This window comes from Rhinatrema bivittatum, chromosome 5, assembly GCF_901001135.1.
Source record: "Rhinatrema bivittatum chromosome 5, aRhiBiv1.1, whole genome shotgun sequence".
Lineage (NCBI taxonomy): Eukaryota > Metazoa > Chordata > Amphibia > Gymnophiona > Rhinatrematidae > Rhinatrema > Rhinatrema bivittatum.
This window is the reverse complement of record NC_042619.1, coordinates 241819679-241847628: the sequence shown is the minus strand read 5'-3', so window position 1 is coordinate 241847628 and position 27950 is coordinate 241819679. Positions and strand designations below refer to the sequence as shown.

At 47.1% G+C, this 27950-nt stretch overlaps 1 protein-coding gene across 3 annotated transcripts in view; it reads right to left on the bottom strand.

The window, feature by feature from the left end:
- Positions 1-27950, bottom strand: part of SCAF4 (SR-related CTD associated factor 4) — a 428510-nt gene that overhangs the window by 203455 nt on the left and 197105 nt on the right. For 2 of the 3 annotated variants that reach the window (XM_029603599.1, XM_029603601.1), the window contains 2 exons: positions 27115-27215; positions 8632-8764 (listed from right to left, as the gene is read on the bottom strand). In XM_029603599.1, coding sequence (XP_029459459.1) covers positions 8632-8764; positions 27115-27215 — 234 coding nt within the window. The remainder of the gene's footprint in view (positions 1-8631; positions 8765-27114; positions 27216-27950) is intronic. The other variant, XM_029603600.1, reaches the window with a different exon arrangement.

The following is a 27950-nucleotide window of genomic DNA, read 5'->3' as shown; positions in this document are numbered from 1 at the left end:
AAAGGAAAAAAGAAACATCACACATCCTTATAAAACAAATCAAGAAATATAAAATCATCAGCAGTAAAACTGTACTAACAAAAAGAACATATTTCGAAACAGCTGATGAGTGGAATATCCAATAATTAAAAACTCATATAAAACATTTCCAGATACCAACAAAATATTTCAAAATAGCAGACACAAAGATCCAGTAATGAAAAATAATAAGGATACAAAAATTTTTTTGCTCTGCATACCTGGGAACGTTTGATATCCAGGTGTCCTGAGATTGTTCTGAATTAGCAGGAGGTGGGGTGGTTTGCTTGGAACTTTCTCCTCTCTCAGTCACATACCAGCGCTCTCTCTCACACTGGCTCTCAATGACACACCTATACACACATGCTCTCAGTCACTCACATATACAAATGTTTTTTCTCTCTCACTTATATAGGCTCTTAATTACACATTTACACACATGCTGTCTATCTTTTCACGCTTACACACACACAGGCTTTCAATCACAAAAATACATGCTGTCTTTTTCTCTCACACACAGACTCTCATTCACATGCTTACAAACATGTCCTCTCTTTCTCTCATTTACACACAGGCTCTCAATCACATACTCACATGCTCCCTCACCTAAATCAGCTCTCAATCACACACAGACACACATGGTCTCTCTCTCTCATTTAAACACAGGCTCTCAATCACATACTCACATGCTCCCTCACCTAAATCAGCTCTCAATCACACAGACACACATGGTCTCTCTCTCTCATTTAAACACAGGCTCTCAATCACATACTCACATGCTCCATCACCTAAACCAGCTGTCAATCAGACACAGACACACATGATCTCTCTCTTACTTATACACACAGGCTCTTAATCATACATACACATGATTTCTCTCACACACAAAGGATCTCAATCATACACACATACTCTTTCAAATAAACAGGTTTTCAATTACAAACTTACACATACAGGTTCCCAATGGTAAACTTACATTCATGCTCTCTCTCTCACAGGCAGGATCTCAATCACAGACATACTCTCTTTCACATATACAGGCTCTCAATCATTCACATACATGCAATCTCTCACACACACACACAGGATCTCAAACACACATGCTTGCTCGCTCATTCACTCTCTCCCCCCCCCCGGGAACTCGCGGCAGCAGCAGCCACCTCCCAACGCTAACCTCCTTCATTTTCAGCCCTCGCGGAGGCGAAGGCGGAGTCCCATCGGCCGCGGTTGAAGATTTTCATTTTCCTCCGAGCCGCGCTGCAGTCTTCTTCCCGTCGGACACTAGCGTGCCTGCGCGGGTCTTCCCGCGCAGGCACCCGATGACTCCAGCGCTGGCACCCGGCTGACACCCGATGACTCCCGCGCAGGCACCCGGATGACTCCAGTCAGCGTGCTCTCTTCTCCTCCCCCCCACGGCCCGGAAGAGGAAGTGGTGAGCATCGGGTGCCTGCGCGGAAGAAGAGACCACGCTAGTGTGGTCTCTTCTTCCCGCGCAGGCACCCGATGCTCTCCACTTCCTCTTCCGGGCCGGGGGGGGGGGGGGAGGAGAAGAGAGCACGCCGGTGCCGCTGACTCCAGCTGTCCTGCCGCGTTCTGCCCGGGCTGACAGCATTTTAAGCCCGGGCGGCGGAGGACCGGGGAGCAGCTGGGTCAGCGGGGAACCGCGAAGTATGGCGACACTTGTCTGCGAGCCAGATGCAACCCTCAAAAGAGCCATATCTGGCTCGCGAGCCATGGGTTCCCGACCCCTGGTCTACACTAAGGAAAATGAAATTATCAGGTAAGTAATTTCTCCATTTCCTAGCATGTAGCCAGATGGACTCAGGACCAATGGGATGTACAAAAGCTACTCCCCTACCAGGTGGGAGGCTGCCCGTGGCCCACTTAGTACTGCCCTTGCAAAGGCTGTATCCTCCCTGGCCTGGACATCCAGGAGATAGAATCTGGAGGTGCGTAGGGAGGACCATGTCGGCTGGTGAAAGCAGCCTGGTTTCAGCCCAGGAGACTGCATGGGCCCTTGTAGAATGTGCCTTGACCTGTAGAGGTAGTGGTTTTCCTGCCTCTATATAGGCAGCATTAACGACTTCTTTGATCCAGCGGGCTATGGTCGCCCACGATGCCGCTTCCCCTTGTTCTTCCCGCTGTGAAGAATGAACAGGTGATCAGTTTTGCGCAAGGATTCCGATCTCGAGGTATCGGACTAGGATTCTGCCGACATTCAGCTGGCGAAGGAGGCATGAGTCTTCCGAATCTCTGTGTTCATAAGAACATAAGAAAATGCCATACTGGACCTCTCATGATTTTAAACACCTCTATCATATCCCCCCTCAGTCGTCTCTTCTCCAAGCTGAAAAGTCCTAACCTCTTTAGTCTTTCCTCATAGGGGAGTTGTTCCATTCCCCTTATCATTTTGGTAGCCCTTCTCTGTACCTTCTCCATCGCAATTATATCTTTTTTGAGATGCGGCGACCAGAATTGTACACAGTATTCAAGGTGCGGTCTCACCATGGAGCGATACAGAGGCATTATGACATTTTCCGTTTTATTCATCATTCCTTTTCTAATAATTCCCAACATTCTGTTTGCTTTCTTGACTGCCGCAGCACACTGAACCGACGATTTCAATGTGTTATCCACTATGACACCTAGATCTCTTTCTTGGGTTGTAGCACCTAATATGGAACCCAACATCGTGTAATTATAGCATGGGTTATTTTTCCCTATATGCATCACCTTGCACTTATCCATATTAAATTTCATCTGCCATTTGGATGCCCAATTTTCCAGTCTCACAAGGTCTTCCTGCAATTTATCACAATCTGCTTGTGATTTAACTACTCTGAACAATTTTGTGTCATCTGCAAATTTGATTATCTCACTCGTCGTATTTCTTTCCAGATCATTTATAAATATATTGAACAGTAAGGGTCCCAATACAGATCCCTGAGGCACTCCACTGTCCACTCCCTTCCACTGAGAAAATTGCCCATTTAATCCTACTCTCTGTTTCCTGTCTTTTAGCCAGTTTGCAATCCACGAAAGGACATCGCCACCTATCCCATGACTTTTTACTTTTCCTAGAAGCCTCTCATGAGGAACTTTGTCAAACGCCTTCTGAAAATCCAAGTATACTATATCTACCGGTTCACCTTTATCCACATGTTTATCTACCGGTTCACCTTTATCCACATGTTTATTAGGGATATGGTCTGGTTCATAAGGAACTGGGAAACCACTTTCGGCAGGAAGGATGGTACCGTACGCAGCTTTATGGTGCCTGGGATGAACCTGAGGAACGGTTCTCGACAGGATAATGTTTGAAGTTCAGAGACGTGCCTAACTGTGAATACTGCGATCAAGAATGCAGTCTTTAAGGTCAGGAGGCATAAGGACAGGCTGCTTGTTGGTCTGAGGACTCCCTGCTAGGAAGTCTAGTACTAGGTTGAGGTTCCATAGAGGCACCGGCCACTTTAGAGGTGGCCGGAGTTGTTTAACTCCTTTCTGGAAGCAAGACACATCAGGATGAGTTGATAGTCTGATGCCATCCGCTTCAGACCTGAAACAGGCCAGTGCAGCAACTTGAACCTTGAGGGAGTTGAGAGATTAACCCCTTCTGCATGCCATCCTGTAGGAATTCTAGGATCGTGGGAATCTTGGCTGTCCTCAGAAGGAGGGTGTGGTCTTCACACCAGGCTTTAAATACTCTCCAGATCCGTATGTAAGACAGAGAAGTGGAGAACTTGCGTACTCAGAGAAGGGTGTCAATCACGGCTTTTGAGTAGCCGCGCTCCTTTAGGTTAGTCCTCTCAAGGGCCATACCATAAGAGAGAATCAAACCGGTCTTCGTGGGAGTTCGGTCCCTGCATGGCGGTAAATGCAGAGAATTCCCCGCCAATAGTCTTCGCATGTCCACGTACCATGGCCTTCTTGGTCAATCCGGGCGACTAGTAGGACTAGTCCCCTGTGTGCTCTATCTTGTGAATGACCCTGACCAGTAGCAGCCAGGGTGGGAAGGCATACAGGAGGTCTTCCTCTGGCCAGTTCTGGATGAGAGCGTCTGGGGACTTGGGCATTGTGATGAGTTGCTAGGAGGTCCATGGCTGGGGGACCCCATCGATTCACTATCATCTGGAAGGCTGTGTCCGCCAGCGACCATTCCCCAGGGTCTAGGCTCTCTCTGCTGAGATAATCCGCTGAGATGTTGTCTTTTCCTGCAATGTGGGAGGCTGAAATCCCTTGCATGACTCTGACAGACTCGCCTTGGAGTCTGTGGCTGAATCGCAGGCAGGCTAGTCTGACCGCTCGAGCTTCCAGGCGGTTTATGTTCCATTCCGCCTTTTCTTTGTTCCATTGTCCCTGGGCTGTTAGTTCCTGACAGTGGGCACCCCACCCTCACAGACTCACGTCCGTGGTGAGCAAGATCCACTTCGGTGCGGATAGGTGTCTGCTTAGGTGTTCTTTCTGTAGCCACCATTGAAGCTGATGCCGAACCTCTGTCGGCAGCTGGAGGCGAATTGAGTAGTTCTGGGACACTGGACTCCATTGTGACACAATAGGGATCGTTGTAGTGGTCGAATATGGGCCCTTGCCCACGGAACAACTTCCAGAGTTGAGGTCATGAGGCCAAGGAGTTGAAGGTAGTCCCATTTCTTGGGGCGAACCGAGTTCAACAAGTTTCGTAATTGACCCATCAGTTTCCTTCTCCTTGGAGAGGGAAAGTAGACCTTGTCCAGCTTGGTATCGAACCAGACTCCCAGGTATTCTAGGGACTTGGAGGGTTGTAGGCAGCTCTTGGCTGTGTTCACGACCCACCCGAGTTCTTGTAGTAAGTTCTTGATTCTGGTGGTCGTGTGGCGACTCTCTTCCGGAGACTTTGCTCTGATCAGTCAATAGTCCAAGTAAGGATGTACCAGGGCTACTCCTTTCCTCAGTGCAGCCGCTACTACCACCATAATTTTGGTGAAGGTTCTGGGAGCAGTGGCTAGTCCGAAGGGTAGCGCTCGAAATTGGTAATGATTGCCCAGTATCGCAAAGCGCAGGAAGCGCTGGTGGTCCTGACTGACCGGAATGTGAAGGTAGGCTTCGGATAGGTCCAGGGAGGTTAAGAATTCTCCCAGTGCACTACCATTATAACGGAGCGTAGGGTTTCAATGCGGAAGTGTGGTACCTTCAGGTAACTGTTGAAGGCCTTGAGATCCAGATGGGTCAGAATGTTTCTTCTTTCTTGGGAACGATAAGAACATAAGAAAATGCCATACTGGGTCAGACCAAGGGTCCATCAAGCACAGCATCCTGTTTCCAACAAGACTTGCCTTGGGTAAAGCCATGCTGACTTTGTTCCATTAAACCATGTCTTTCTATATGTTCTGTGATTTTGATGTTTAGAACACTTTCCACTATTTTTCCTGGCACTGAAGTCAGGCTAACCGGTCTGTAGTTTCCCGGATCGCCCCTGGAGCCTTTTTAAATATTGGGATTACATTTGCTACCCTCCAGTCTTCAGGTACAATGGATGATTTTAATAAGTTACAAAATTTTACTAATAGGTCTGAAATTTCATTTTTTAGTTCCTTCAGAACTCTGGGGTGTATACCATCCGGTCCAGGTGATTTACTACTCTTCAGTTTGTCAATCAGGCCTACCACAAGGTCTTCCTGCAATTTATCACAATACTAGTGACTAGTATTTTGTTGAGACATAGGCACCGGAGTTATTGCCTTCAGGCTGAGTAGTCTTGCTAGCGTGGTTTCCACTGCCAGTCTCTTGGAGTGGAAGTGGCACGGTGATCTCATAAATTTGTCTGGGGGGATGTTTTGGAATTCCAGGGTGTACCCCTCTCGAATGATAGTTCAGACCCACTTGTCCGATGTTACTTCGACCCATCTTTGGTAGAAGAGGGTAAGTCTTCCCCCTATATCTTCTTCCTGTGGATGGGTCTGCGTCTTCTCATTGTGGGGCACAGCCGGAGCCTGCCCCTGAGCTTGCTCCTCTCTTAATGTGGCTTGTTCCGAAAAGACTGAAATCTTCCTGAAATACAAGGTGCTTGGGACTGTGTGTTTCCTGTAAGGTTTAAAATGCTGCAAACCTCTACCCTTGGTTCTTTGGGGTGAGAAGAGCTGATATGTTCTTTTGATCTCGTCTTCAGGTATCGGGGTACTGGGGATTCGCCCCATTTGTTGGCTAACTTCTCCAGTTCGCCAGGAGAGATCCTTAAAAGGCATTTTTGTGAGATTTGCCTTGGAAGTCGCGTCAGCTGATCAGTTTCGGAGCCATAATTGTCTTCTGGCCGCCACTGCGGCGGCAGACAACCCCTGGATGATGTGCACACGAGGTCAGCGGTAGCATCGGTGAGAAGGAGACCACAGATTCAATCGCTTCTCTGGGCGTGGTAGCATCTCTGGAGAGGATCAAACAGGAACGTGCCACCAAGGCACAGCAGGAGACAATTTGTAGCGTCATTGCTGAGACAAAGGACTGCTTAAGGATGGCTTCCAGTCTTCTGTCTTGGGCGTTCTTCAGTGGCCATTCCTCCCTCCACAGGGATTGAGGTGCGTTTTGAGACACCGCAGATCATAGCGTCCACTTTAGAGAAGCGTAGAAGTTGCTTGGCCATGGGTTCCAGCGGGTATAGGGCTTCTAGTGCCAGACCCCTTTAAAACTGGCCTCTAGAGCATTCCATTCCAGGTCAACCAGTTCCTTGATGGGCTCCAACATAGGAAAATAGCATGAGGCTTTACAGAGATACACCAACATGGGATTCTTTTTAGGTTCTAATGTAGGGTCCCGTGCCTGGGAGACACAGTGTCTTCATAGTTTGGGACACGAGGGCTGGTAATTCGTCTCCGTGGAAGAATCGTAGCATGTCCGGTATGGCTCCATCTCTGGAGGATTTCCCCTTCTTCCAGGGAGTCGGTTTCCTCCCCTTTGAGGTGTCTGGCTCCCCATCCGGGATGATCTTGGATAGGAGAGGCATGTCTCTAGAGCCTCGGGAGGTGCTGGGAAGTGCTTCTGCTTCTGGCAGAGTTTGAGGCAAGTGGACAGCTGGGGCTGGTTGTGGCCTGGACAAAGGTTTGCAGCCCTTTGAAAAATTCCACCCAGGAGAAGGTTCCTGGGTCCATATTGATGCCAGGAAGGATTGTAGTGGTAGCCCCGGAGGAACTTTCCTGTGGGGGTGCCGAGATGGACATAGTTAGGTCCGGGGTGCCATCATCAGTGGGTTCCGGATCCCGCTACTGGCTGTGGGAGGTCTTGATTGGGGCTCTCCCTGGTTCTGTTCACACTGCTGGCACAGAAGGGATTCTAATTCAGGCTGCGCAGTTCTCAAGTGGCAGGCTGGGCAAAGGAAGGATCCCTTGGCCTTCTTGGATGGTGGTGCCATTGTTTGTGTGCGTGTAGGGCTTAAAAATGTCATCCGTGCGAGAGTTATGCACGCAGATGCTCTTAGTTGGAGCACAGAAGTTATGCACAGTACGTACGCACAAGTTAGGTGTGCAGGCAGCGGATTTTGTGCACGTGGCACAGTTATACGTGCAGTTGTGCATGCGGCCTAGTTGTGTGCGCTGCTGTGCGTGCGGCCTAGTTATGTGCGCAGTTAAGCGTGTATCCCTACAGATGCGCTCAAGTTAGGCGCCTCGGGCCTGTGGCCTGCTCCGTGTGTACTGACGACGAGGGGGGAAGATGGCACAGATGACCTCAGCAACAAGATGGCGACCCCCTGGAGGGTCTCCACGTGTGTGGACCCTTGACCAGATCGAGGGCCTGGGCCAGAGGAAGGCTGCTCAAACCCGATTTAAACCTCATTGGAGGAAGTTCAATACGGCTGTTCGAGCCTTGGAGAACCTGAGACTTAGACGAAAAGGTTTCTACCTTACCTGGTCTCTTTGCGCTTACCGGTCGCGTGCCGGGCGGTTCTCCAGTTGCGGGGGGAGAGGGAAATACCTTCACCGCCACTATCAAATCTTGCACCCGCTGCCTTTCAGCCACCCTGGGGGCAACATTCACACCAGGAATCGCCAGCGGACTAAGAGGCTCACCTCTGAGGGATATCGAATCGACCTCAGGAAAGTCTCGACTGGGGAGGGAACGTTAGGTTTCACCGCAGGAAAAGTGAGGCTCTCTTCTTAAAGGTAAATTTTCTTCTTTCTTCTACATTATTCTTTTGGATAGTGTCCGCATCTGCTATGGGAAACGGAGATATACTGAAGAGCTAAGCATGCTGCACGGGTATATGTAGGCTGACGTCAGCTTTGAAATCTGACTCAGTCTCCCATCTGCTATGAGGAGAGCACAATACCCATTGGTTTCTGAGTCCATCTGGCTACACGCTAGGAAATAAGACAATTATGTGGATATGTCCACCCTGCACTTTCCTCTCGTGCTGCATAAGGGTGTGCATAGGTTAGCATTGAAATATCCCAAGTACACCTCTTAATACTGCAGAACAGAAACCTCAAACATTTTTCTAAATGACTTCATGATAAAATGGAGCACCAATAAAGAGCAACCACTGTGACAAGTCAAACAGTTGTCTCAATGATACCAGTGAACTTGGTGCTCAAGACACGTGAGTTTGTTAAAAAAAATTACATGCTTAAGAAATCAGCTGAAACTAACCTGATGAAGCAGTGGATCTACTGGGATTCCCATCATTCCTTGCTGAAACTGATCCATGTTAGGGAGCTGCGGAGGAAGCTGCGGAGGAAGCTGAGGATATACCGATGGGTGTATGCCATCCCCAGAAAACCCACTAAGGAGCAAAAATGAAGCAATTGTGCAGAGGTAAATTAATCCACTTAGTTTACAAATATCAAATGATGAGCTAATTTAAAAGCTAGAAACTAAATTTGAACTAAATTTAAAAATAAAATTGTAACAGCACATCAATTTGATCATCCCACACTACAAAAGGTAATTAAACTGCTTGCTAATAAGAAAACTCATATCTTATTAAAAATCCAGATCTGTTATTTTCCACCTTCAACATACACTCAACATTACAGTTCATTTTTCTGTACACCAGTAGAAAGCTTGCTATGTTGCTAGGGCTGGAAAAAGATAAAGCATAATGGGCATTGTGGAGTGACATACAAAGGCAGAAGAAAAAAAACTCCAAGCAGGTCTTTGCCCCCCCCCTCTCTCTCTCTCTCTCTCTTACATGGCTCCTTCAGTCTCTCTCCCCCTTCCATGCTAGTTCCTCTCACCCCTCTAGGCTGCCTTCTGACATCCACCCTATCCCCCATATGGCCCTTCCCCCTATGCTTCCCTATAATGCTTCCTCAGCATTTCTCCCCAAACGCTTCCCCTCCCATAGCCTTTGCTCAAGTCCTCTCCCCCTCTATGGCTCCATGGCCTTGTCTCAGGTGCTTTCACCCCTCAATATTCTTCCTCAGTCTCTCCCCCCCCAGGCGAGAACAAAAGTAACGCTGGATTTTATAAGATACGCGCGTAAGCCGCATGTATCTTATAAAAATCCGGGGGTCCGGCGCGCGCAAGGGGGTGCACATTTGTGCGGTCGGCGCGCGCCGAGCCCAGCGCGTGCTGCCTGTTCCCTCCAGGCCGCTCCGATTTCGGAGCAGCCTCGGAGGGAACTTTCCTTCGCCCTCCCCCCACCTTCCCCTCCCTAACACACCCCCCCCCCCCCCCCACCTTTGTCGGCAAAGTTACGCCTGCTGAAAGCAGGCGTAACTTTGCGGCGCGTCGCCAGCAGCCCCCGCTCCGTCCTCCGGTCCCGGGGCTGGTCCGGAGGCCTCGACCACGCCCCCGGGCCCGCCCCCGAAACACACCGCGTCGTTTCAAGGAATGCCCCGGACACGCCCCCTCCCGCCCCTTTTCGAAAGCCCCGGGACTTACGCGTGTCCTGGGGCTTTAGGCGGCGCACGAGGGCCCTGCGCGCGTAAATCCAGAAGGATTTACGCACGCGGGCCTTTTAAAATCCACCCCTCTGTGCACAAAAAGTTAAAATTCTGCAAACCTTATACTGGTCAAAATAACACAATTTACATGACAGTCTTAAGTAATTACATTTTAAATTAATACAGAAAAAAGTTATTAGAGATGCAGAATTTTAAGTATTTGAGCAGGAATTTCCCTAGAAATTTACTGTAAGAGTGTCCCTTCCACTCGTTCTCTCCTACTCCGCTCCCCGGCCACTTTGCCCACTCAGGCCCCAACTCTTCCACCTGCCAATCTCTCTCCCCCTCCACCTCTAGGCACAACCCCTTCCACTCTATCGCCAGTCCCAGAGTTTGACCCCATTCTCAGTACTGCCCCTCACACAGGCTCCCTCTTTCCCTCACACATGCTCCCTACTCTCGAGTACACATACACACCCTCATACAGGCTCCCACACTCTTTTGCACACACACATCCCCTCATACAGACTCCCTCACTCATCCCCTCATACAGGGTCCCTCTCTCTTGAAAACATACCCACACAAGCTCCCTTTCTCTCTCACACATACAATCCTCACATAGGCTACCTATGTCTCTCTCTCTCATGCAATCCCTTCACACAGGCTCTGTCTCACACATACGCAATCCCTTACACAGGCTAGCACCCTCACATACACGATTCCTTTTTCATACACACGAGCTCCCAAATCTCTCACACACATACACACTCCCTTCACAATCTCCTCATATAGGCTCCCACACTCAAGCATCCCCCCCCCCCATACACATCTCCCCACATCCCATGCTCTCATCTCACCCCTCCTGCTCACCCCCCTGCTCTCTCACCTGCCCCTCTCTCACAACCTTCTCCATCTCCTCTCACACACACACACATTCATTCTCACTGGGACCTTCATCTTCGCCGCGAGTGGAGTACACTCCGTTTGCAGCACACTGGGGCCTTCATTTTCACGGCGAATGGCACAAGTCCCATGGCACATGGGGCCTTCATTTTCACGGCGAACAGCACATGCGTCCCGCAGCACCGGGGGCCTTTTTTTGCTACGAATGGCGCACAAAGATGAAGGACCCAGCGCACCACGGGACACACTCCACTTACAGCGAAGATGAAGGCCCCTGCACGCCGTTCGTGGCGAAAATGAAGGCCCCCGGTGCTGCGTCCCACAGCACCGGAAACCTTCATTTTCACCGCGAACAGCACGCGTCCCACAGCACCGGGAGCCTTCATTTTTGCCGCAAACGGTGCGCCGGGGCCTTCATCTTTGTGAGTGGAGTGCATTCCGCAGTGCACCGGGACCTTCATCTCGCATGCTCCGCTCGCAGCATGCTAGGGTCCTCCTCTGCCATTTTCTGCATAGAATTGCCAAATTCTGTGAAGAAATGGCAATTCTGCGCAGGGGGGAATTCTATGCAAATTCTGTGCTCCGCAGTAGCGCAGAATTCCCCCAGGACTAATTATCCAAAAGAGTAAATAACCAATTCATATCTACTCGTTCAAGACCTCTCATGATTTAAAGAACTCTTATTCATATCCCGTCTCAGCTTTCTCTTCTCCAAAATGAACAGCCCTAGCCTCTTCAGCCTTTCCTCATGGGGAGCTGTTCCATCCCCTTTACCATTTTGGTCGCCCTTCTCGGTACCTTCTCCATCGCAACTATATCTTTTTTGAGATGCGGCGACCAGAATTGTACACAGTATTCAAGGTACTGTCTTCACCATGGAGCGATACAGAGGCATTATGAAATTTTCCGTTTTGTTAACCATTCCCTTCCTAATAATTCCTAACATTCTGTTTGTTTTTTTGACTGCTGCAGCACACTGAGCTGACGATTTCAAAGTATTATCCACTATGATGCCTAAAACATTTTCCTGGGTGGTAGCTCCTAATATGGAACCTAACATCATATAACTACAGCAAGGGTTATTTTTCCCTTGCACTTGTCCACATTAAATTTCATCTGCCATTCAGGTGCCCAGTCTTGTAGTCTCACAGGCCGTTCTGCAGTTCCTCACAATCTGCTGCTGCTTTTAACAAGCAGAGCTCATGCCCATTCATAATGGGCATTATCTGGCCACAGACTATTTTTGAAACCACTGATCATAGGTTTTTTTCTTCTATGACATGGCTGGAGATGTTTCCAAAGGTTCTGCCTCTAAGGAGTCAGTCTTGAAAATGTTTTTCCTTTTGTCTTATTTTAGAAGCACTGAAAATTGCTATTGGGAATGTTGCTAAGGCAAAGGAACAACAGAAAAATGAGAAAAAAATATAAAAATGGGAAAACGAATGAGGAGAGGTAGAATACACATCTGTGCTTTTGCTTGGACTAAAAAAAAAAAAAAAAGACTAAGGAGGCTTTCAAGACAACACCCGCATGAGAGTTCCTGCACATGCTCAGTAGAGCTCAAAGCTCTCTATTAGCTTGGAGAGATGAGTCCAGTCAGTGCCGTCAGATGACATCATGCATATATCATGGCTAATTCAGCCTGCTTATCTATGCAAAAATGTGTCATCTGAAAATTTGATCCTGAATGTGTCGTTCCCTTTTCCAGATCATTTATGAATATGTGTTGTCTCAATACCATTCCCTGTGGTACTCCAATACTGACCCTTCTCCATTTGGAAAACTAGCCATTAAGAATGATCTGAAAAGTAAGACAATAAAATGGAAAGTGTATTGCCTCTATATCAAGCCATGATGTAACCGTACCTTGCGTACTGTCTACCATTCTGGTTACCCCATCTTAAAAATGCAGTGTGGAGCTACAAAAAAAGTGCAGAGGAGGGTGACAAAAATGATAAATGGGATAGAATGGCACTCATATGAAGAAAGGCTACACAAGATAAGGCTCTTCAGATTGCAAAAGAGACAGCTGAGATAGAACATGATAGAAGTTTATAAAATCCTAAGTGGTGTGGAATGGGTAAATCACAGCCAGTTATTTACCATTTCAAATAATATTAAATCAAGTGGCCATTCCACAAAACAACTAAGATTTAAAACAAATTGTAGAAAATAATTTTGCCACTCAGTGTATAACAAAGTTGTGGAATCTGTTGCCAGAGAATATCCCCTCAATCAATTAGTCCCCAGGGAATTCAAAAGGTAGGCTGAGGCTCCAGGCAGGTAAGCCCAGCATTTAGAAGGCTAAGTAACTGCATGGGACCCAAGTAAAAGACCCATGAGCTTTTAATCCTTTGTATTCTGATGTTGCATGATGTGAAAGTATTGAAGTTCTGTGTTAACCTTGTAAATAGAAGTTGCATCTCAAGTATTCAATGTGTGTTTATGAAAAGGAATTACTACAGAAACTGACCTGAACTAGATAACGAGATTGGACTTAAGTTTTGCCCAACCGTGTTTGCAACCTTGATTGAAGTTACCTGTTTATTTATAACTGCAATGCAGGATAAGTCAGTAAATGTTTATTACCTTATCTGTTAATAAACCAGCACTGAGACAGAATTCCCAGCATGGTTTTTATTGTAGGAACTTCAAACTAGACAGGTATTCAGCTTCTGCAATCACATGCGTGAGGCCTCGACCTCAGCTGATAGGGATGATTGGACAGAGCAAAAACATCTCTTCTGATTGAATAACAATTTTTCTGTGATGCATTCTGATGCCTTCTTGAGGTGGAGAATGGTTTGGAGGTGGCAGCAAAGAAGGTCTGAAGCTTAGAACAGTGATCTTTTATAAAATCCACCGCATACTTGACCTTGTCCTCAAAAAGGTTCTCTTGACTGCACAACACATCTTCCTGCACATCATCTTTTTCAGGCCTGCAACCATGAGAGTTTGCAGGTGCCATCAGCAATGGCTGAGGCTCTCGATGCCATTTTGAAAGCATTATAGGGAGAAATCCAGAATGACGTGTATATAGTCAATCATGTAGATCAGTGGTTCCCAACCGGTGGTCCACGGATCCCTAGGGGTCAGCCAGACCATAACAGGGGATCCACAATGCTTGCACCAAGCAAAAAAAACAACAGGCTGCCACCAGACCCCATCCGTGGTAGCCAAAGAGTGAAGGAAGCCAGACAGGCTGCTAATGCACCCCATCTCACTGTCAGTGGGAGGAAGAGGGCCGCTAGCACATCCCATCTCACCAGTGATAAGAGGAGGAAAAGGCGAACTCCATCTCACCAGCGGCAGAACAATGAAGTAGGCTGCATAAGCAGGAAGACTGGTGAGAGTGGGTGTATGAGAGAGAGCCTGTGTGAATGAGAGAATGGGAGCTTGGGTGTGTGAAAGAGAGAGAGAATGAACATATGTAAATGAGAGAGGGAGCCTGTGTGTGCATGCATGATTGACAGAGAGGGATCATGTGTGTGGGAGGGAAGGCATGTAGTATGAGCATGTGTACCTGAGAGGGAGCATGTGAATGACAGCGTGTGTGTGAGAGCATGTGTGTACTAGAGAGTAAGCATGTATGTGAGAGTGAGAACAAACATGTGCGAGTGTGTATGATAGAGAGAAGAACGTTTGTGGACCCTCCTCCCCACCTCTACTAATCCACGGCAATCTCAGGGTGACTGGAAATAAAAAGTTCCCAGGTTTGGAGAGTGGATAATTTTAAATCCTTAGTAGATTTTAATTGTTGGCTGTTATTTGATGTTTTGAAATGTTTTATTGATGTTTGAGAAATGTAAAAGTAATTTATAAAGGTTTTAAATAATCGGATGTTCTATGTGTCAGTTTTGAAATATTATTTTTATTAGTATGATTTTACCCTTATTGACATTTTATATTTCTTGATTGTATTTGATGTTTTATGAGGAATGCTGATGTTTTTCCACTGTTGCAATAATTAGAGTCTGGCTTCTTGTGGTTTCCAGTTCAGTTTTTGTCTGCACATTGTTATTTCTACTTTTCGTCTCTGTATTCGGCGAGGGTCTGTGTCTTTATGTGATAGAGCTGAGGAATTTTGCTAGCATGTAGTTTCTTCTATATAGGGATCTATAACAGCCTGACTTGTTCTGTTCTACTAATTGGAGGGTGTACTGGTGTTTTAAGGCCTGATGTAATGTTTGCAGTGCTGCCTTTTCATATCTAAAGTGGTTACGCCGAGTCTGGTAGTTAGGATGTTATGGTATAGCAGGTTTCCTATAAATCCTGAGACCATTTTCTGCAGAATTTTTTATTATACAATATTCCTGTTAGTGGAGGGAGTTTGTGTTGCTGTTACTGAGGTGACAAATGAATATGAATATTATTTTTCTGAGGTGAGTGATAAGCTCTAGGGCTAAGTCCTCACCGGAAGCCAGCTACCGGACCAAGGCACACCTCTGAGGGATATCGGAGATAAACTTAGGAATCGACTGGGGGAGGGACCCTTAGGTATCACTGCAGAGAGTGGGGCTTGATCCTCTTCTTTAAGGTAACATTTTTTCTTCTTTTGCTGTATTTCCTAACACTGTGCTAGTGTGTGGGGTAGTGTCCGCATCTGCTAGGAGATGGAGAGATACTGAAGAGCTAAGGTCACTGCAGGGGTATATCTAGGGCAGTGATGGCTAACCTATGACACGCGTGTCAGAGGTGACACGCCGAGACGTTTTGCTGACACGCGCAGCGTTTCATGGACTATCGGGGAATTTTTTTTTTTTTTTTTTTTTTAAATCGGCTGTGCAGAGCCTTTTATTTTCAGCTGCACCGACCCTTTAAAATTTGTTTTTTTTAGTATCCCCCCACCCTCCGGACCCCCTCTACCCCCCTCCCAATGCCCCCGGGCGCAGGGAGGCTCATTCGGCGCAGCGATAGGCAAGGGCCGTGGTGAGGTTCACGTCACCACGGCCAGAAGACAGAAGAAACAGATCGCATTTAAACGCGCTGATGCTCCTCCTCCTTCCTGCCTGTGCGGCCCCGGAAGTAACATTGCCGGAGTCGCACGGGCAGGAAGGAGAAGAAGCATCAGCGCGTGCAGAAGAGGAGCAGCACTTGTGCTTACGGGCCGCTGCGAATTCCAAGTCGCAGCGGCCCCGAGAAGAGGAAGAGGGGGTAGCAGGGCCACCGTGGCCCGAGAAGATCAGGGCCGCTGCAGGGCCCATCCTGCGGCGACCCGCGAAGAGGAGGGCCCAGAGGTGAGAGAGAGGCTGAGGGTCTGTAGAGGGTGTGTGTGTATGCGTGTATGAGATGAGTTGAGAGATTGTGTTTTGAGAGTGAGGACCTGAATGTTTGCAGAGGACAGCATGTGCTGAGCGAGACAGCATGTGAGAGAGAGCCTGTGTGTGAGAGTCAGACAGCATGTGCATGAATGATTGTTTGAGAGACAGCATGTGACAGTGAGAGCCTGTGCTTGAGCAAGACAGCATGTGGGAGTGAGAGAGAGAGCCTGTGTGTGTGTGAGAGTCAGACAGCATGTGCCAGTGAGAGACTGTGTGTATGAATGATTGTATGAGAGAGAGCATGTGAGAGTGAGAGCCTGTGCTTGAGCATGTGTGAGTGGGAGAGAGCCTGTGTGTGTGTGAGAGAAAGAAATGCATGTGAGAATGAGAACCTGACTCATTCTCTCCATCTTCTTCCCCTGAGGGAAGAAGATGGAGAGAAAAGAAACAGAAAAAAAGACAATATAAAAGGAATTGGCAAAAAAAAAAAAAGAAAGGGAAGGTGGAAAAAAAAAAAAAAGAGATTGTGTTTGAGAGTGAGGACCTGAATGTTTGCAGAGACAGCATGTGCTTCAGCAAGACAGTATGTGAGAGTGAGAGAGAGAGAGAGAGCCTGTGTGTGAGAGTCAGACAGCATGTGCCAGTGAGAGACTGTGTGTATGCTCAGTGTGCTGCAGCAGTCAAAAAAGCAAATAGAATGTTAGGAATTATTAGGAAAGGAATGGTTAATAGAACAGAAAATGTCATAATGCCTCTATATCGCTCCATGGTGAGATCACACCTTGAATACTGTGTACAATTCTGGTCGCCGCATCTCAAAAAAGATATACCGTATTTTCCGGCGTATAAGACGACTTTTTAACCCAAGAAAATCTTCTCAAAAGTCGGGGGTCGTCTTATACGCCGGGTATCGTCTTATAGGGCACACCTGCTCTCTTACCAGTTTCTCTCAATCACACACACATGCTCTCAATCAAATGCATTCTCTCACTTACACACAGGCTGGCTGTCTCTCTCTCTCTTTCCCCCCCCCCCCTGAGCACAAATAGTAGCTGCAGCAGCTTCCTCCTCCAGCCCCCGCAGGCCAAGAAAGAAGAAACCCATCGGCCGCGGGAGGCTCATGCTGCTGTCTCCTTTCCCGATTACCAGCTCCTTCGACTGCTCGGGGCCGTTCCTGCTATCGCCGCTGCAATTTTTTCACGCGGCACGGCTTTCTCCTTCCCGCGCACCGCACTGCCATTGCCGCTGGGCTATCAGCACGTTCAAGCCCAGCGGGAACGGCAACGGTGCAAAAAAAAAAAAAAAAGCTGTGGCATCCGCGGCTGGCCTTTTCTTCTTCCCGCCCCCCCCCCCCCCCTTTGAACCGGAACAGGAAGCGATGCGTGGGAAGAAAGAGCCGTGCCGCGTGAAAGAATTGCAGCGGCGACAGCAGGAACGGCCCCGAGCAGTCGAAGGAGCTGGTAATCGGGAAAGGAGACAGCAGCGTGAGCCTCCCGCGGCCGATGGGTTTCTTCTTTCTTGGCCTGCGGGGGCTGGAGGAGGAAGCTGCTGCAGCTACTATTTGTGCTCGGGGGGGGGGGGGGAGTGGAAGTGAGAGAGAGAGAGAGAAGCAGCCAGCCTGTGTGTAAGTGAGAGAATGCATTTGATTGAGAGCATGTGTGTGATTGAGAGAAACTGGTCAGCGAGCTCGTGTGTGAGAGACAATGAAAGTGACTGCTCAGAGAGATGACTGATGTGTATGTGAGTGTGAGAGAGAGAAAAAGCATGGAAGTGAGAAATCTGGGTATGTGAGAAAGCATGGGAGTAAGAAGCCTGATTATGTGAGAGAGAGCATGGGAGCGGGAGGGCTTGGCTGTGTGTGTGTGTGTGTGCGTGCATGAGAGAGAGACTGGTTGATAAGGTGACGGTGTGTGTGAGAGAAAGAGACTGGTGTGTGTGAATGTGAGAGAAAGAATGTGATTCAGGGAATGAGAAGCCTGTGCACGTGGAGAGTGAGCATGGAAATGAGAGAGAGACTGGTTGTGTTGTGAGACAGAGAAAGTGATTATGAGAGTGAGAAGGCCCGTATATGTCCGGTAAGCAGAACAGGGTAGTGGAAGCATGTGTGTGGTATGGCATGAGAGAAACTGTTCAGGAAAGATGTCTGGTGTGTGTGTCAAAGACTGTTTGGAAATGATTGGTGTGGAGAGACAGAAACTGGTCATGGGGGCATGACTGGTTATGGTGTGTTGTGTGTGAGAGACATGGGCCCTGAGGAAGAGGAATAGGAGAGCTGCTGGATGGGTGGGTAAGGAAAGGTGGCTTTTTAAGTTATTTTTCTTGATTGACTGCCATTTTTAATTATTTAATATTATGTGATGTGTCTGCTTTTTTGAAATATTTTATTGGTGTTTGGAGAATGTTTAATAGTTTTTATGAGTTTTTAATTGTTGGATGTTATTCTGTTCATAGCTGTTTTGAAACATTTATTCTGCTTATTAGTATAGTTTTACAATTATTTATGTGTGGGGATCTATAGCTGCTTGCTAGTTCTGTTTTCCTAATAAGAGGTGTATTGGTTTTTAGGGCCTGATATACGGTATTTGTAGTGTTGCCTTTTCATAGATAGGGTTGCTCCTGTTTGAGTGTAAAATTATTTTTTTTCTTAAAAATATGTATGAAAAAGGGGGGGTCGTCTTATACGCCCAGTCGTCTTATACGCCGGAAAATACGGTAGTTGCTATGGAGAAGGTACAGAGAAGGGCAACCAAAATGATAAAAGGGATGGAACAGCTTCCCTATGAGGAAAGGCTGAAGAGGTTAGGGCTGTTCAGCTTGGAGAAGAGACGGCTGAGGGGGGATATGATAGAGGTCTTTAAGATCATGAGAGGTCTTGAACGAGTAGATGTGACTCAGTTATTTTCACTTTCAAATAATAGAAGGACTAGGGGGCATTCCATGAAGTTAGCAAGTAGCACATTTAAGACTAATCGGAGAAAATTCTTTTTCACTCAATGCACAATAAAGCTCTGGAATTTGTTGCCAGAGGATGTGGTTAGTGCAGTTAGTGTAGCTGGGTTCAAAAAAGGTTTGGATAAGTTCTTGGAGGAGAAGTCCATTAATGGCTATTAATCAATTTTACTTAGGGAATAGCCACTGCTATTAATTGCATCAGTAGCATGGGATCTTCTTAGTGTTTGGGTAATTGCCAGGTTCTTGCCTCTGTTGGAAACAGGATGCTGGGCTTGATGGACCCTTGGTCTGACCCAGCATGGCAATTTCTTATGTTCTTAAGCCTGTGACCAACCAATTAGAAAACTAAGATCAGACAGCAAAGGCAAAAAAAAAAATATAGATTACCTTTTAGTGATTGGCACATGTAATCTTTGGGAATGTGCAAGAATAGCACTTTCTCTACGGATCTCACAATGTACGAGATCAGCATGGAGAAAGTGGAAGCCCACAGGGCCTGCACAGAGGAGGCAGCAGAATGGACTTCAGTGTCAGTAGCAGGAATCGGCACCTCCCCAATAGCCATGTGGCAGCAGTGACAGTGGCAGCAGAGGAATGAGAGAGGTTCTGAGGTTGCTGGCAAAAGAAAGAGAGGGGAGTCTGCCTTTAATGTGTGCATGTGTATGAATGGGACTCTGCCTGGGGGTGTATGTGTGTGAATGCATGGGTGCCTGCCTGGGGGTCTGTGTGTGTGAGAATGACTGGGAGCTTGCCTGGGGGATGGGGAGGGAGTGGTGTGAAAATGAATGGGAGCTAATAAAAGAAACAGACTGACAGATGAAGTTTGTAACGCTTGCTTGGGCTTGAAGTGTACGAAATACCAACCTTCAATTGAAGATTTAGCCAATGAAATTCAGCAACAAAAAAGTCACTAAGCAGGTAAGGTAAAGAATTATTTGTTTTTGCTTTATTAATAAATACAGTACATATATTAAAATTGTAACTTTGTTATTAATTAGAGCTACAAATATCACAAAATTATGGATTTTTCTAGAAGACGTGACACACCCCCCGAGTTATGCTCGGGTTTTTTATGAATTTTGACACACTGAGCTCAAAAGGTTGGCCATCACTGATCTAGGGTGACGTCAGCTTTGAAATCTCCCATCTGCTAGCAGAAGAGCACATAACCCACTGGTCCTGAGACCATCTGGCTACACGCTAGGAAATGTCTCTGTTTTGCTCTGCATCCTTTGTTGGGGGAGTTTCTGTGAACGCAGGGTATCGTAGAATGTGAAGTGCAAGTTTTATATTGGGATTTGTCCCACTCCTATATGGAAGAATTTTTGACTGATGCTCTTGAATAATTTTAGTGGTAGTTTTACAAGATGGTTGAAACTGATCATGTGTTTGTTACTTAGGAGGCTCTTCTGTCTGGAAATGCAACTGCCATGCATGTCCAGCACCTTGCAATAAGAGTTCAAAATGTCTGTAGCAGTACCTCTTGCTTTATGAGCAGGGGTGTCCTGTCTCTTGCATTATGGAATTTGGCAATAGAAAGGTGTGCAGACAGCCTTTGAGCCCCTCCCAAGATCAAACTAAGAGTGGTTTCCCTGTCATAGGTGATTTTCTTAAAAATAATTTAAATTAAAAAAAATATATCATGATTGGGGGGCAGGCATTGAGAGGGAAATATGTGCACCAAACCTCTCTCCACATCTCCCTTTTAGTGATGTGAGCCTATCTCAAACATCTCTCTTTCCCCCTTCTCCACCTGTGGGTCTCTCACCCTCCACCAGTCCAGCCCCGCTAGTCACTTTCTCTCACTCCCCACCAGTCCAGCTCCACTTGCTCTCTCACCCTCCACTAGTCCAGCCCTCTCTCTCCCTCCACCAGTTCATCCCTGTCATTCGCTCTCTCTCTCCCTCCACCAGGTCATCCCAGTCATTCGCTATCTCTCCCTCCACCAACCCATCCCTGGCCGCTTCCTCTCTCCACCAGCCCATCCCCATCAGTCATTGTCTTTATCCACCAGCACATCTCCCCAGTCTGTCTCTTTATCCCAATCTGCTACTCTCGCTCTCCAGTTCATTCCCTCCGGTTGCTCCAGATCCAAACAGATCAAGCTGTGTGGCTGCCTGAAGTTACACTACATAAGTTACTGAATATGAGTAAATTCTTGCACATTTATGGCTGTACTTTGTAATTATATGCATTCTGTTTATATAAGTAAGCATTATTTAATAATTTTTATATATTATCAATGGGACTGGTGTGTATATAATTATATTATACTAACTTTTCTATATATGGTTTAAGGTTTATTTATTTTTATACCGTCATTTCAGTAAAACCATCATAACGGTGAACAATAAATTAAGGTAAGAAAATACAATACATAATCAAATCATATAAATTTAGTAGTCAATAAAACAAATACTAAAATAAGCTTAATCAATTAAAACAGAGAGATAAGATAAAATGAAATACAAAATAGAAAAGTGCTGCAATAATGCCATATTCTGTTGTCGCTATGATTCCAAGTAAGCACATTTAAAAAGCCACGTTTTGAGATCTATCTTAAATTTCTTAATATCTGCTTGCAGTCTAATTTCTTCGGGCAGAGAGTTCCATAGTTTTGGGCCTGCTATCGATATTGCCCTTTTGCGAACTTGACAAAGTTTTGCCGATCTAATTGTTGGTACTGTTAACAGACCTTTATTGGTTGACCATAAATTCCTCTGAGGTACATGCAACTGTACTGATGTATTAAGCCAGTCAACATTTGATCCGTAGACTATGTTATAAATGATGCATGCCATTTTATACTGTATACGATAAGTTAATGGCACATAACTGCTGGTAAATATGAAAGAGAAGCATGTGGGGGTCTAAGAAAATGTTGGAGATTGAAAAGGGGTCCACACTCCCAAAAAGGTTAGTAACTTCTGATGTAGACAACAGAAAACTATGTAGGCCTGAAGCATAGTATTCTAAAAACATTTTCACACAAAAAGATTCGAAGACTGAGAATCAAGCTCTGGAGGTATGGAAGACAGACTTACTTTTTTAGCTTTTTGAGAGTAGATTCAACGACTACAGATTAGTGTGGAAATCATAATATCAAATCCTTCAGCCATCTGGATATAATACTTAAGTGTCTGACATTTTACAATAATGGTGCTTCCAACATATGCCTACATGTATCTGCATGTATTTGAGGAGGCCTAATAGTGGTGCCCTGGGCTTACACTTAACCTCTAAATTAAAATGGAACAATGTCAACCATTCTCTGAACAGGGTTGAATTATAGGTTGCCGAGGGAGCAAGGGAGAACCTATTCTTCACTTATGGAGGGGAGGCCAGGAAAATATTCCTCTTCCAAATAAGGATCCTCAAACACAAACCAGACCCTAGAACTCTTCAGATTCAAGAAATTATATATTGAGTTGCAATCTGAAATAGCCATAGACTCAATAAGCTTACAAGATAGCTCCTTGGGCACTGGGACCAAAAGTAGTTGGACAGCTGAGAGGCTTAACTTTCTGAAACCATCTAGTTTCAATTCAACACAGATTATATCAATATTGATTTCAGCACCAAACCACTATCAGAGAAATCTCAAGAACTTGCTCAACTGGTGCCATAGTGCTCACCTACAACTCTACCTAAAGGTATATTTAAAACTTGAAGTGCTGATAGAGAGCCTTGAGGATGCTTCCATCCAGCTCCCTCTTAAAAGACTGTAGAGGCCAAAACTGGAGAAATCTCAGTAGGAGAGGATAAGTCCTCCTAAGAGACTATAGGAGATGAACTGCTAGCTGTGGTTTGGACTCCAGGAGACAAAAATAGCCAAGTCTCAATTTGGGAAAAATGCTGCCAAATCTTTGGTGCTTTTATCCAATGTCCCAGTGCTGATTCTTCAGATCCAAGCTTGAACTCAGAGAATCCTTATAAGCTGAGCAGGGCCTATGTTTTGATCTTGGCTCCGACAAGTAGCACCTTCTTCGTCAATGCTTAAATGAGATACCTGATGGCCAGATTCACGGCCCATGATTGCAGGGTTACTGAAGGAATCCTAGTGTATGGCTCCCATCCCAGGACTGTAGTTGCAATGATCAGACTTGGTATGTTGGGGAGCAAGAGACATAAAATAGGGGAAATATCCCTGGGTAATTGCGAATGAAGACTCATGGCAACTGATCCTAGCCCTGGTTCCAACTCAAGTATAAAGAAACAGGAGAAAACTGGTTAAAAAAAAAAAAAAAAAGACAGCTGAGCAATCTGGTCTTTTAATTAGTAATCCTGCTGCCTCTCAAAACCAAAATGTTGAGATTACTTACCTGATAATCTCGTTTTCCTTAGTGTAGACAGATGGACTCAGAACAAATGGGTATAGTATGCTCGTGCTAGCAGTTTGAGACTGATCTGACGTCAGCACGGGTGTATATATACCCCCACAGGAAGTGAAGCTCTTCAGTAATCTTCCTTGCAAAAGCTGTTATGGATATATGTGTACGGACGCTCAATGAAATAGTGAAAACAGGATTCCCCTGACCGATTGATAGTAGCTGGAGACCGCCAGCATTCCCAACCGGAAGGCGTCGACACCTGGTAGAGTGGACGCACTCATGGAAGGAGTGATAAGGCTTACCTTGAATCGGTGAAAGCAATGTAGACAGGCAGCTGGGTGGGATGCTGAGTCTATCTGTCTACACTAAGGAAAACGAGATTATCAGGTAAGTAATCTCAACATTTCCTGTCGTGTAGCCAGATGGACTCAGAACAAATGGGATGTACAAAAGCTTTACTCCCGGACTGGGCGGGAGGCTGCCTGAGGACCGTGTAAAACTGCCCTTGCGAATGCTGTGTCCTCCCTGGCCTGGACATCCAGACGGTAGAACCTGGAGAAGGTGTGGAGGGAGGACCACGTCGCCGCTTTACATATTTCTGCAGGCGACAGCATCCTAGATTCCGCCCAAGATGCTGCTTGGGCTCTGGTAGAATGAGCCTTGACTTGTAGAGGCAGTGACTTCCCAGCCTCCACGTAGGCCGCTCTGATGACTTCTTTAATCCAGCGGGCGATGGTGGGCCGAGAGGCCGCTTCTCCTTGTTTCTTCCTGCTGTGAAGGACGAACAGATGGTCAGTCTTTCGAACTGTTTCTGTCATTTCCAGATATCTTGGCAGCAACCTGCCAATGTCGAGATGGCGCAGCAAACGCCCTTCTTCTGATTTCTTCAGGCCTGCCATAGTTGGCAAGGATATGGTCTGGTTGAGGTGAAATCGTGAGACCACCTTAGGCAAGAAGGATGGAACTGTGCGAAGATGGATATCCTCAGGAGTGAGTCTGAGAAAAGGATCCCGGCAAGACAGTGCTTGTAGCTCCGAGATGCGGCATGCTGAACATACAGCCAGCAAGAACACCATCTTCAAAGTGAGAGACCGTAGAGACAGGCCCCGAAGGGGTCGGAAGGTGGATCCCGCGAGGAAATCCAAAACTAAATTGAGGTTCCACAAAAGCACTGGCCACTTCAGTGGCGGACGAATGTGCTTGACTCCTTTCAGGAAGCGAGAAACATCTGGATGCTTGGCAATGGTCTTGCCATCCCTCCTGGGACCATAGCAAGACAGCGCAGCCACCTGAACCTTGATGGAGCTGAGGGAGACACCCTTCTGAAGCCCATCCTGCAGGAAATCCAGCACCATAGGGATGGTAGTCGCATGGGGATTGGTGCCCTGGGCGTCACACCAGGCCTCAAACACTCTCCAAATCCTGACGTAGGTGAGGGAGGTGGAGAACTTGCGGGCTCGGAGGAGTGTGTCTATCACCGGCTCCGAGTAACCTCTCTTCTTCAGTCTAGCCCTCTCAATGGCCAGACCGTAAGAGAGAATTGAGCTGGATCCTCGTGAAGGATGGGACCTTGATGTAGCAGGTCCCTGAGCGGAGGCAGGGGAAGGGGCTCCCCTGCTACTAGTCTTCTCATGTCCGCGTACCAGGGTCTTCTTGGCCAGTCTGCTGCCACTAGAAGAACTAGGCCCCGGGTACTTCTGAATCTTGTGGATAAGTGTGCCCAGCAGGGGCCACGGAGGAAAGGCGTATAGCAGGGCCCCTGGAGGCCATGGCTGCACCAGGGCGTCGATCCCTTGAGAGAACGGATCTCGCTTGCGGCTGAAGTATCTGGGTACTTGAGCATTGGACCTGTCCGCTAGTAGGTCCATGTCCGGAATCCCCCAGTGATCCACAATCATTTGGAAGGCTTTGGGGGACAGCTGCCACTCTCCCGGATTCAGACTTTCTCTGCTGAGGAAGTCTTCCATGGTGTTGTCCCTTCCGGCAATGTGTATGGCGGAGATGTCCTGAAGATTCGCCTCTGCCCAAGCCATCAGCAGGGCTATCTCGAGGGACACCTGTTGGCTTCTGGTTCCACCCTGTCGGTTGATGTATGCCACCGTGGTGGCGTTGTCTGACATCACTCTGACAGCTCTGTTCCTCAGTCTGTGAACAAATTTCAGGCAGGCTAACCGGACTGCCCGTGCCTCTAGTCGGTTGATGTTCCACCCCGACTCTTCTCTGTTCCACCGCCCCTGGGCTGAGAGTTCTTCGCAGTGTGCTCCCCATCCGCTCAGGCTGGCATCTGTGGTGAGCAGAGTCCACGTGGGGGAGGACATCTTGGACCCCCTGCTCGTGTGGTTGGACTGCAACCACCACCGTAGCTGAGTCCGCACTCTGGCTGGTAGAGGCAGATGCATAGAGTAATTTCGGAAGCGGGGGCTCCATCGAGAGAGCAGGGAGTGTTGTAGAGGTCTCATCTGGGCCCTCGCCCAGGGTACCACTTCCAGGGTGGATGCCATGAGACCGAGAACCTGCAGGTAATCCCAAGCTGTTATACGCTAAACAGAATATGCGCACAATAATATGCAGTCAGCAATATACGCTAAACAGAATATGCGCTCAATAATATGCAGTCAGCAATATACGCTAAACAGAATATGCGCTCAATAATATGCAGTCAGCAATATACGCTCAATACAGGCGCCTATCATGGGTGCTCAATACCTGAACCGGGCCAACAAAATGGCGACCACTGCGGCATGCCGTATACAGGCAACGCCGCCGATCCTCGACTTCGGAGACCAAAAGTAAAAGTTGTGCGCCTTACCTGATCCTCGGCGCTTCCCGGCTAGAACCCGGGCGGTCTCCGGCTGCGGGGGAGAGGGGAAGTACCGTCACCACCGCGCTTGAGGAATGCACCCGCTGCCTCCCAGGTCCACGCCAAGACCGAGACGCCTCTTAGCCCGCAGGCTTGGCCCTGCCGCGATTCGGCCACCGGCCCGAGGCCTAAACACCGAGGGAGCACGGAACTCACCCCGGGAAGCTCAACTGGGGGAGGGACCAGTGGTATCACCGCAGGAGCGCGGGGCTCGATGTTCCAGTAAAGATTTTAGTAAGATAAGTAGAAAAGTAGAAGTAGATTGGAAACACGCTCAGCGAGCGTGCAGGCTCTCCAAACTGCTTTGGAGACGGAAATTACTGAAGAGCTTCACTTCCTGTGGGGGTATATATACACCCGTGCTGACGTCAGATCCGTCTCCAACTGCTAGCACGAGCATACTATACCCATTTGTTCTGAGTCCATCTGGCTACACGACAGGAAATAAAGGATTAAATGCTGAGTAAATTAGGGACAGCCCAGTAGCTCTGCATTCCAATGTGGAAAACATGGATTCAATTCCTGATTCAAGACTTCTGCTTTCTGGGCTGCTATGAAGACTATGTTCACAGGTTCTGAAGGAGGCCAGATTCAACATCAATGATTGCAGAGTTCCAGGAGAAGTCCTAGTGCATGGCCTTCTAGTTGAGGATTGTCATTGCAAAGATGGTGAAAGGAGAGTTGGCAGGCAATATACAAAAAGGGAAAAAACATCCCAGGGATAACTGCAGGCTCATGGTGCTGAATTCCATCCCTGGTTCCAACTCTGCTGGAAGCCCAAAGGAGGAGGAAGAAACTGCCAAGCCCAAAAAAGTGTGAGTTTAACAAAGAAAGACATACATAACCTATGTTTTACTATTAACCTGATTATTAACCAATTTTAAACTCACTTTTTACTTGCAGTTGGAACTGTTAAATATAAATACCATAGTACTTACAATGGAGGTTGAACGGGCGATGGAGAAGACGTTGAAACCTCCTTCTTTACATCTTCTCCTGCATCAGGCTCATCATCATAGTCAAATCGATCCAATAGCTTCTAGGGCAAACATACAGTGAGTCAATTTTAGACTTTCAATAGTTTCAAATAGACTATAGGAAATATAAGATTTAGATTTTATATGTGCATTCATGATGAAAGACCACCTAGGTGCCTATATTACCATGAAACTGACCAGAATGACCCTATATTCCACCCTTTTTAAGGAGAAATTACTACTTACCTGATAATTTCCTTTCCTCTAGTAAGGGCAGGTCAATCCTCCACTAGTGAGTTATGCATCTCTACCAGCAGATGGAGACAGCAAAAGCTGACATCACGGACCTATAGTCCTGTCCTGACATCAGCTTGCCAATATTCTCTGGAAAAGCCAAACTGTGGACAAAACTGATTATACGTGAACATTACTATTAACAATCAACCATTCATGTTTCTCAACTAACAGGAACACTGAGCTCAGACAAAAGAAGGAACATATCTAGTAAACTAAGGGCTAGAGAAGCCACTTACCAGCTTTCAAAGAAAAGCAGGAATCATACTCTACATAGCTCATCCAAAGAAATTTAAACATCGGCAGTTGAGGGCGGGTCAGGGACTGACCTGCCCTTACTAAAGGAAAGGAAATTATCAGGTAAGCAGTAATTTCTCCTTCCTCAGCGTTCGGGCAGGTCAATCCCTATGAACGGGATGTACAAAAGCTATTCTCGAAAAGGGCGGGAGGCTGCCAGCGGTCCAGTCAACACCGCCCACGCAAATGCAGCATCCTCCCTAGCC